Source organism: Protomyctophum bolini (genome assembly GCF_963924005.1).
Source record: "Protomyctophum bolini genome assembly, chromosome: 18".
Classification (NCBI taxonomy): domain Eukaryota; kingdom Metazoa; phylum Chordata; class Actinopteri; order Myctophiformes; family Myctophidae; genus Protomyctophum; species Protomyctophum bolini.
Window position 1 is genome coordinate 203,460 of NC_137879.1, and position 10,632 is coordinate 214,091.

At 38.1% G+C, this 10,632-nt stretch overlaps 1 protein-coding gene across 1 annotated transcript; it reads right to left on the reverse strand.

Annotated features, from left to right (window-relative positions):
- Positions 1-318: 318 nt before the first annotated feature.
- On the reverse strand, positions 319-5,837 carry LOC308332673 (uncharacterized protein). The gene is made up of 3 exons (XM_080788684.1): positions 5,616-5,837; positions 4,905-4,975; positions 319-1,332 (listed from the first exon to the last, which is right to left on the reverse strand). The coding sequence occupies exons 2-3, from the start codon at positions 4,972-4,974 to the stop codon at positions 350-352; spliced, it is 1,053 nt and encodes a 350-aa protein (XP_080644810.1). The 5' UTR covers position 4,975; positions 5,616-5,837; the 3' UTR covers positions 319-349.
- Positions 5,838-10,632: the final 4,795 nt, after the last annotated feature.

The window sequence follows — 10,632 nt, forward strand, 5'->3', positions numbered from 1 at the left end:
AAGATTGATTGATTGATTGAGGGTACCTACCCTAGGGGACACAGGGAGAACATGCGAGGGTACCTACCCTAGGGGACACAGGGGCAGGCAGTATAGAGACCAGGATTACTGCACGTTTTAGCTGACGGCCCCCGGAAATACTTTGGCCATAAAATATATTCTCTATTTGTATCTCTCTCCTCCTTTTTTAACATCTCAGATAAATGAAGGTTAAATTATTTAACAACATCTCAGACAGAAGAAACAAATAAACGTATGTATTTATTTATTTATATAATAAACTATTTAGCAACATCTCACTCTGGTTTTGGCTGCTGTCGATCCTTCCTTATGCCGTCTCACATTGTTATTATTCTGCAGGCTTTTCTTCCGCATGAATGGCCATGTGTTTCTTCAAAACCTGCTTTACACTAAAATGTTTGCCGCAAACGGTGCAACTAAAGGGTTTTTCCCCTGTGTGTGATAGCATGTGCATCTTCAGACTACCGCTTTGATTAAAGCTTTTGACACACACTTTACAGCTAAAGGGTCTTTCCCCGGTGTGAGTCCTCATGTGTCTTTTCAAATTCTCATTCCGGTTAAATCTTTTGTTGCAAACTTTACAGCTGAAGGGCATTTCGCCTGTATGTATTCTCATGTGCATCTTTAGGCTCTCACTTCGATTAAAACATTTAGCACAAACTGCACAACTGAAGGGGTTCTCTCCCGTGTGTATCCTCATGTGTTTTGTGAGATGTCCCTTTTCGCCCCAGGCTTTCCCGCAAACCGTACAGATGAAGGGTTTTTCTCCCGTGTGGATTCTCATGTGCAACTTCAGACTTCCAATCTGGTTAAATCGTTTCCCACAGACTGTACAACTATAGGGGTTTTCCCCGGTGTGGATCATTACGTGCCTCTTTAAGCTCTCGTTCAGATTAAAGCTTTTTCCACAGAAAGCGCAGCTAAATGGCTTCTCTCCCGTGTGGACGATCATGTGTCTCTTCAGGTTTCCCGTTTGATTAAAACTTTTGCCACAAACCGTGCAACTAAACGGCTCCTCCTCCCCCCCCGCGTGACTGGCTGAGCCTGACTCCTCCCACTCGTCGCTGTCTTCAGTGTCCGATTCAGAACAGTGTGAAGAGAGACGCTCTAGACCAGCTGGTAGTTCCATGTGTTTCCATGTGGAGGCGCTACCTGCTACTGGCTCCGTCTCTCTGCTTTCACTTTTCACTGCTAGTGATGTCACGGTTGATCCATCCTCCTCCTGTTCTTCTTTAATGTGAGGAGCTGCCGTTTCCTCCTGGACCAGACTGGAGCCGCTCTCCTCTTTACACACAAGGAGGTGCATGGAGTCTAGAGGAGAAAGACAATGTGATGTAAACACATGGAGTCTAGAGGAGAAAGACAATGTGATGTAAACACATGGAGTCTAGAGGAGAAAGACAATGTGATGTAAACACATGGAGTCTAGAGGAGAAAGACAATGTGATGTAAACACATGAGAGTCTAGAGGAGAAAGACAATGTGATGTAAACACATGGAGTCTAGAGGAGAAAGACAATGTGATGTAAACACATGGAGTCTAGAGGAGAAAGACAATGTGATGTAAACACATGGAGTCTAGAGGAGAAAGACAATGTGATGTAAACACATGGAGTCTAGAGGAGAAAGACAATGTGATGTAAACAGAGTCTAGAGGAGAAAGGGATGAGCGTAGGGACTGAGGTCACATATGGGGTTACAGAATGAGCGTAGGGACTGAGGTCACATATGGAGCTACAGAATGAGTGTAGGGACTGAGGTCACATATGGAGCTACAGAATGAGCGTAGGGACTGAGGTCACATATGGAGCTACAGAATGAGCGTAGGGACTGAGGTCACATATGGGGTTGCCTGCCTGCCTGCCTGTCTGTCTGTCCCTCATCCATCCATCTCTATCCTGTCTGTCTGCCTGTCATATCAACATAAACCTGATGCATGGTAGTCATACTAATGATAATTAGTATTATGATATAAATATGATGATAAACTTACTGCTGTCTAGAGGTAGTTATAAATGCGTATGCACCGTCCCAGCATATGACGTCAGGGTATAACTGGTATAACTAGCTCTCAATGATGACGTAATAAAGATGTGTATTAAAGGACCCAATGCCAGGGTGTAATTGGTTTTCGATGGTGACGTAATGACGATATGTTTTAGTGTCGGGAGGATTAAAGGCAATGCTCTAATGTATACATGTATGTAATCTGGCACCACTGCCGTATCAGGGACAAGTAGTCATGACGTCATTTGCTGGGACGGTTCATACGCATCGAATATGCTGGGACGGTGCATACGTATCAAAAGTGGCGCAAAGTAACCACAGTATACCGCTAATCAACTTACAAATTACATATACATATACACAGAGGCATTTAGTATTAATATCACTATAGTCCAAGATTGAGTCAGTTTAAAGCAATTGACAATTTAAAATAAATAATAAAAAAATTATACTACTGTATACGTGATGACATATTTTATTTCAGTTTATATATTTTTTCATCGGATATCGATGATTTATTTTTCTTTGAGAAACTAAAAAGGGATCCAGAATAATTCCAAATCGATAAAAATGTATTTCTTTTATAGATAGAAACTTGTACCATAATTTATAATACTACTTTATTACATGGATAAAGTAGGTAGGTAGCAAATAGCTAAACCTAATAATTCAACATATCAAACGTTCCTTCACAGAGAAGCTGAGATTTGACAGTTTGTAGCGGTCGACAGTACTTGCGCGCTCTGCTTGCACACTAGTAGGCCATTTATGGCCTACTAGTGTGCAACAAGCAAGTATAGGCACTCGACAGAGTGCAGTTCTAGTTATAACTAGAATTATAATATAGTATAATATACTATATTATAGTATATCTAGTACAGATATAAGTATACCGTATATTACCAGTAAGACGCGGGAAGCCAACGCAGCTCGTACATATTTGGGTTTTGGATGTATAGCTGCTTTGGGGACGCCATAGGCAACAACAACATAGTGTTAGTTACTTTTTTACATCTGTTCTTTTTTCCATGTTGTCTTGCTTGGGGAGATTGATAGCATACAATATCCTCATTAATGCATAGGCCTGGAAATAAGACACGCATATAATAATATAAATGAGGGCTGAGGCTGATTAAGTTTGCAAATAACGGCCCATGGGCCGTTATATGGACGAGGGCGGTTATTTGAAGGAGGCGGTTGTTACGCAAAATGGTGTCAGAACCTAGGCCGTTATTAGGTAGTGGGCGGCTATTTGAGCATGGGCTGTTATTTGGTAATATACGGTATATAAACTTACTGCTGTCTAGAGGTAGTTAGAATTATAACTAGTATTATGATATAATGATATATATATATGATAAATAAACGTACGTGCTGTTAGAGGCAGTTATATGATAATCAGTGGTGGAAAATAACGAAGTACAATTACTTCGTTACTGTACTTAAGTACACGTTTTGAGAATTTGTACTTTTATTTACTATTTTTATTTTTCTGTATTTTTACTTTTACTTCGTTACATTTACAAGTCAAAAATCGTACTTTTTATCCGCTACATTAAAATTGGACACCTTTCGTTACTCGCTACACATTTCCACGCGAAATATGCGCAATCTCCGCATTTTCCACATAAAGTTTATAAAGTCATCGCCTCACTCATTCGTTCACATTCACACAGAAGCATGGTGGTGCGGTGCGTTGAAAAAGCTGGACAAGAAGCGCCCGTCTCTCTCTCTCTCTCTCTCTCTCTCTCTCTGGTGAGGTGAATAAATAACAGCGAGCCGCGCTGTGTGTGTGTGTGTGTGTGTGTGTGTGTGTGTGTGTCTGACGTGCGCTGCATCTGCTGGTTATTGCAGTTCTGTTTTCGTCACATTATGTGACGAAAACAGAACTGCAATAGCAGCAGATGCAGCGCATGTGTATGGGACCATAGAGTATTAAAAGGAGTATGGGACTCACATACACATCTTAACGTCAGGAACGTTACACGACTCACCCATCCAGGTGATTGCAATAATAATCACTGTAGGCCGTCTTTACCGTGCATTGCATGTAAACGTCTGTCGAACGGGATGGTCGTTAAAGTTGATATCGGTTTCAACTTTATCCCCCAATAATGAAATCCACATTTGTGCATAGGCCTATAGCCTACTGTAGGCTTTTTTGACTCTATTTAGAAGACATTTTCAAGCTCTTGCTAATGAAATGATCGATTATTTTTATGGAGAAATCATTTTACATGCATCTCAATGGGAGACAGTTTGCCCTGCAAAGTGGAGTGGGTGGGGCTTAATTTTGTGAAGGGCTAATTATAATGCGTGAATTTTAAGCAATTATAATGTCTGTTTTGCAAATTGCAATGGCTCTCCCCATTCTCCCCTAAATCTGAAATATATTTTTGTGTGAGCTTGCTTGCACCCTGAGTTGTTTGTAATGTTTGTAATGATAATGAGTGGCCATGCAGTTTAGTTTCTAGTGTTTATCCCAACACAAACATTAAATGCCATTGATAATGAATGGCCAGTTTCGAGACGAGTGTTGAAATAAAGCCACTTTTGGACTTCATTTCTTTGTAGGCATTTTGAAAAGCATGTTGTACTTTTTACTTGTACTTTTTACTTGTACTTTGTAATTTTTACTTTTATACTTAAGTACATTTTTACACCGGGTACTTTTTGTACTTAAGTACATTTAATTTGAGGTACTTTTATACTTTTACTTAAGTAACTTTCTTAATGGGTACTTTGTACTTTTACTTAAGTAATTTTCAAGTAGAGAATCAGTACTTCTACTTAAGTAAAATATTTTTGTACTTTTTCCACCACTGATGATAATTAGTATTATAATATACTATATTATAGCATAGATATAAACTTACTGCTGTTTAGAGGAAGCTCTGGTTGTTCTTCTTTGATAGAAAGAGTCCAGGTTGGATGAGTAGAATTCATCCTGCAGAAAAACAATAACAATGTTAATGTTTCATAATAATACAAATAATAATAAACATCAGCTTTTTGAAACTAGCAGATCTACAAGCTCACAACGAGTCACACTGCGATGCTTCTTCTGAGCTTGTAGATCTAGTTTAAAAACCATCAAATGTTTTCCTTTGAATAATGTGGAATATTTTAACAGAAACAGACAGACAGGCAGTCAGACAGACAGACAGACAGGCAGTCAGACAGACAGACAGACAGGCAGGCAGGCAGGCAGGCAGGCAGGCAGCAGGCAGGCAGACAGACAGGCAGGCAGGCAGGCGGCAGGCAGGCAGACAGGCAGGCAGGCAGGCAGGCAGGCAGGCAGGCAGACAGGCAGGCAGGCAGACAGACAGACAGGCAGACAGACAGGCAGGCAGGCAGACAGACAGACAGACAGACAGGCAGGCAGGCAGGCAGGCAGGCAGGCAGGCGGCAGGCAGGCATGCAGGCAGGCGGCAGGCAGGCAGGCAGGCAGACAGACAGGCAGGCAGGCAGGCAGGCAGACAGGCAGACAGACAGACAGGCAGACAGGCATCAGGCAGGCGGCAGGCAGGCAGGCGGCAGACAGACAGACAGACAGACAGACAGACAGACAGACAGACAGACAGTACCTGTTATGTTGACTCCATTAAATCATCACATGTTGACAAACATTAAGCAGTTCTAACGTTCTCCTGTTAGATTAGTTTAATTAAATGTAGGCCTATTAGTTTAATTAAATGTATTCGTTTGTTTCAACACTAGAAGCTACACTGTATCAGTGACTTTAATTAAATGTATTAGTTTAATGTTTCAGAATGTGACGCATCAACAGTACAAGCTAGCCTATAGTCGCTACACCAGCGTTTCTGTCAGCAGATATAATGCACACACACTGAGGACTTCCGCTCACACCTTTCAAAATAAAACCTATTTAACCATCGTGGGTGCGCGGCGCGTGCGTGTACGTGTGCGCGCGTGTGTGTGCGTGCGTGCGTGTGTGTGTGTCAGTGTGTGCGCGCGCGCGCGTGTGTGTGTGTGTGTGTGTGTGTGTGTCAAGGAAAGGAGAAAGAGAGGAGAGCAGGTAGGTGAGGGGAGGGAGACATTAGAGCTATGGAGCAGTAGCATTAGAGCTATGGTACAGTAGCATTAGAGCTATGGTGCAGTAGCATTAGAGCTATGGTTCAGTAGCATTAGAGCTATGGGTCAGTAGCATTAGAGCTATGGTTAAGTAGCATTAGAGCTATGGACTGTCTGTCTGCCTGCCTGCTGTGCAAATTCAAAAAACGATGGGCTATAACCCATGTTTTTTGAAATTTTGAATTTTCTTCAAATCCTCAAAAATGATGAAAAACGGCGTGCTATAGTATGCCGTACGGTAGGGGCTATAGCCCATGTTCAAAAATGATGAAAAATGAGGATAACATTTTTTTCAAAAATTAAAAAAACGATGGGCTATAACCCATGTTTTTTGAAATTTTGAATTTTCTTCAAATCCTCAAAAATGATGAAAAACGGCGTGCTATAGTATGCCGTTCGGTAGGGGCTATAGCCCATGTTCAAAAATGATGAAAAATGAGGATAACATTTTTTTCAAAAATTCAAAAAACGATGGGCTATAACCCATGTTTTTTGAAATTTAGAATTTTCTTCAAATCCTCAAAAATGATGAAAAACGGCGTGCTATAGTATGCCGTACGGTAGGGGCTATAGCCCATGTTCAAAAATGATGAAAAATGAGGATAACATTTTTTTCAAAAATTCAAAAAACGATGGGCTATAACCCATGTTTTTTGAAATTTTGAATTTTCTTCAAATCCTCAAAAATGATGAAAAACGGCGTGCTATAGTATGCCGTACGGTAGGGGCTATAGCCCATGTTAAAAAATGATGAAAAATGAGGATAACATTTTTTTCAAAAATTCAAAAAACGATGGGCTATAACCCATGTTTTTTGAAATTTTGAATTTTCTTCAAATCCTCAAAAATGATGAAAACGGCGTGCTATAGTATGCCGTACGGTAGGGGCTATAGCCCATGTTCAAAAATGATGAAAAATGAGGATAACATTTTTTTCAAAAATTCAAAAAACGATGGGCTATAACCCATGTTTTTTGAAATTTTGAATTTTCTTCAAATCCTCAAACATGATGAAAAACGGCGTGCTATAGTATGCCGTACGGTAGGGGCTATAGCCCATGTTCAAAAATGATGAAAAATGAGGATAACATTTTTTTCAAAAATTCAAAAAACGATGGGCTATAACCCATGTTTTTTGAAATTTAGAATTTTCTTCAAATCCTCAAAAATGATGAAAAACGGCGTGCTATAGTATGCCGTACGGTAGGGGCTATAGCCCATGTTCAAAAATGATGAAAAATGAGGATAACATTTTTTTCAAAAATTCAAAAAACGATGGGCTATAACCCATGTTTTTTGAAATTTAGAATTTTCTTCAAATCCTCAAAAATGATGAAAAACGGCGTGCTATAGTATGCCGTACGGTAGGGGCTATAGCCCATGTTCAAAAATGATGAAAAATGAGGATAACATTTTTTTCAAAAATTCAAAAAACGATGGGCTATAACCCATGTTTTTTGAAATTTTGAATTTTCTTCAAATCCTCAAAAATGATGAAAAACGGCGTGCTATAGTATGCCGTACGGTAGGGGCTATAGCCCATGTTCAAAAATGATGAAAAATGAGGATAACATTTTTTTCAAAAATTCAAAAAACGATGGGCTATAACCCATGTTTTTTGAAATTTTGAATTTTCTTCAAATCCTCAAAAAGGATGAAAAACGGCGTGCTATAGTATGCCGTACGGTAGGGGCTATAGCCCATGTTCAAAAATGATGAAAAATGAGGATAACATTTTTTTCAAAAATTCAAAAAACGATGGGCTATAACCCATGTTTTTTGAAATTTAGAATTTTCTTCAAATCCTCAAAAATGATGAAAAACGGCGTGCTATAGTATGCCGTACGGTAGGGGCTATAGCCCATGTTCAAAAATGATGAAAAATGAGGATAACATTTTTTTCAAAAATTCAAAAAACGATGGGCTATAACCCATGTTTTTTGAAATTTAGAATTTTCTTCAAATCCTCAAAAATGATGAAAAACGGCGTGCTATAGTATGCCGTACGGTAGGGGCTATAGCCCATGTTCAAAAATGATGAAAAATGAGGATAACATTTTTTTTTTAATTCAAAAAACGATGGGCTATAACCCATGTTTTTTGAAATTTTGAATTTTCTTCAAATCCTCAAAAATGATGAAAAACGGCGTGCTATAGTATGCCGTACGGTAGGGGCTATAGCCCATGTTCAAAAATGATGAAAAATGAGGATAACATTTTTTTCAAAAATTCAAAAAACAATGGGCTATAACCCATGTTTTTTGAAATTTAGAATTTTCTTCAAATCCTCAAAAATGATGAAAAACGGCGTGCTATAGTATGCCGTTCGGTAGGGGCTATAGCCCATGTTCAAAAATGATGAAAAATGAGGATAACATTTTTTTCAAAAATTCAAAAAACGATGGGCTATAACCCATGTTTTTTGAAATTTAGAATTTTCTTCAAATCCTCAAAAATGATGAAAAACGGCGTGCTATAGTATGCCGTACGGTAGGGGCTATAGCCCATGTTCAAAAATGATGAAAAATGAGGATAACATTTTTTTCAAAAATTCAAAAAACGATGGGCTATAACCCATGTTTTTTGAAATTTAGAATTTTCTTCAAATCCTCAAAAATGATGAAAAACGGCGTGCTATAGTATGCCGTACGGTAGGGGCTATAGCCCATGTTCAAAAATGATGAAAAATGAGGATAACATTTTTTTCAAAAATTCAAAAAACGATGGGCTATAACCCATGTTTTTTGAAATTTTGAATTTTCTTCAAATCCTCAAAAATGATGAAAAACGGCGTGCTATAGTATGCCGTTCGGTAGGGGCTATAGCCCATGTTCAAAAATGATGAAAAATGAGGATAACATTTTTTTCAAAAATTCAAAAAACGATGGGCTATAACCCATGTTTTTTGAAATTTTGAATTTTCTTCAAATCCTCAAAAATGATGAAAAACGGCGTGCTATAGTATGCCGTACGGTAGGGGCTATAGCCCATGTTCAAAAATGATGAAAAATGAGGATAACATTTTTTTCAAAAATTCAAAAAACGATGGGCTATAACCCATGTTTTTTGAAATTTAGAATTTTCTTCAAATCCTCAAAAATGATGAAAAACGGCGTGCTATAGTATGCCGTACGGTAGGGGCTATAGCCCATGTTCAAAAATGATGAAAAATGAGGATAACATTTTTTTCAAAAATTCAAAAAACGATGGGCTATAACCCATGATATTTGAAATTTAGAATTTTCTTCAAATCCTCAAAAATGATGAAAAACGGCGTGCTATAGTATGCCGTACGGTAGGGGCTATAGCCCATGTTCAAAAATGATGAAAAATGAGGATAACATTTTTTTCAAAAATTCAAAAAACGATGGGCTATAACCCATGTTTTTTGAAATTTAGAATTTTCTTCAAATCCTCAAAAATGATGAAAAACGGCGTGCTATAGTATGCCGTACGGTAGGGGCTATAGCCCATGTTCAAAAATGATGAAAAATGAGGATAACATTTTTTTCAAAAATTCAAAAAACGATGGGCTATAACCCATGTTTTTTGAAATTTTGAATTTTCTTCAAATCCTCAAAAATGATGAAAAACGGCGTGCTATAGTATGCCGTTCGGTAGGGGCTATAGCCCATGTTCAAAAATGATGAAAAATGAGGATAACATTTTTTTCAAAAATTCAAAAAACGATGGGCTATAACCCATGTTTTTTTAAATTTTGAATTTTCTTCAAATCCTCAAAAATGATGAAAAACGGCGTGCTATAGTATGCCGTACGGTAGGGGCTATAGCCCATGTTCAAAAATGATGAAAAATGAGGATAACATTTTTTTTTTTAATTCAAAAATCGATGGGCTATAACCCATGTTTTTTGAAATTTTGAATTTTCTTCAAATCCTCAAAAATGATGAAAAACGGCGTGCTATAGTATGCCGTACGGTAGGGGCTATAGCCCATGTTCAAAAATGATGAAAAATGAGGATAACATTTTTTTCAAAAATTCAAAAAACAATGGGCTATAACCCATGTTTTTTGAAATTTAGAATTTTCTTCAAATCCTCAAAAATGATGAAAAACGACGTGCTATAGTATGCCGTTCGGTAGGGGCTATAGCCCATGTTCAAAAATGATGAAAAATGAGGATAACATTTTTTTCAAAAATTCAAAAAACGATGGGCTATAACCCATGTTTTTTGAAATTTAGAATTTTCTTCAAATCCTCAAAAATGATGAAAAACGGCGTGCTATAGTATGCCGTACGGTAGGGGCTATAGCCCATGTTCAAAAATGATGAAAAATGAGGATAACATTTTTTTCAAAAATTCAAAAAACGATGGGCTATAACCCATGTTTTTTGAAATTTTGAATTTTCTTCAAATCCTCAAAAATGATGAAAAACGGCGTGCTATAGTATGCCGTTCGGTAGGGGCTATAGCCCATGTTCAAAAATGATGAAAAATGAGGATAACATTTTTTTCAAAAATTCAAAAAACGATGGGCTATAACCCA

Coding starts and splice junctions, on each gene's coding strand:
- LOC308332673 (XM_080788684.1), bottom strand. CDS start 4,974: ATGAATTCTACTCATCCAACCTGGACTCTTTCTATCAAAGAAGAACAA. Junction 1,333..4,904: donor AGAGCTTCCTCTAAACAGCA/GTAAGTTTATAT, acceptor TTTCTCCTCTAG/ACTCCATGCACCTCCTTGTG.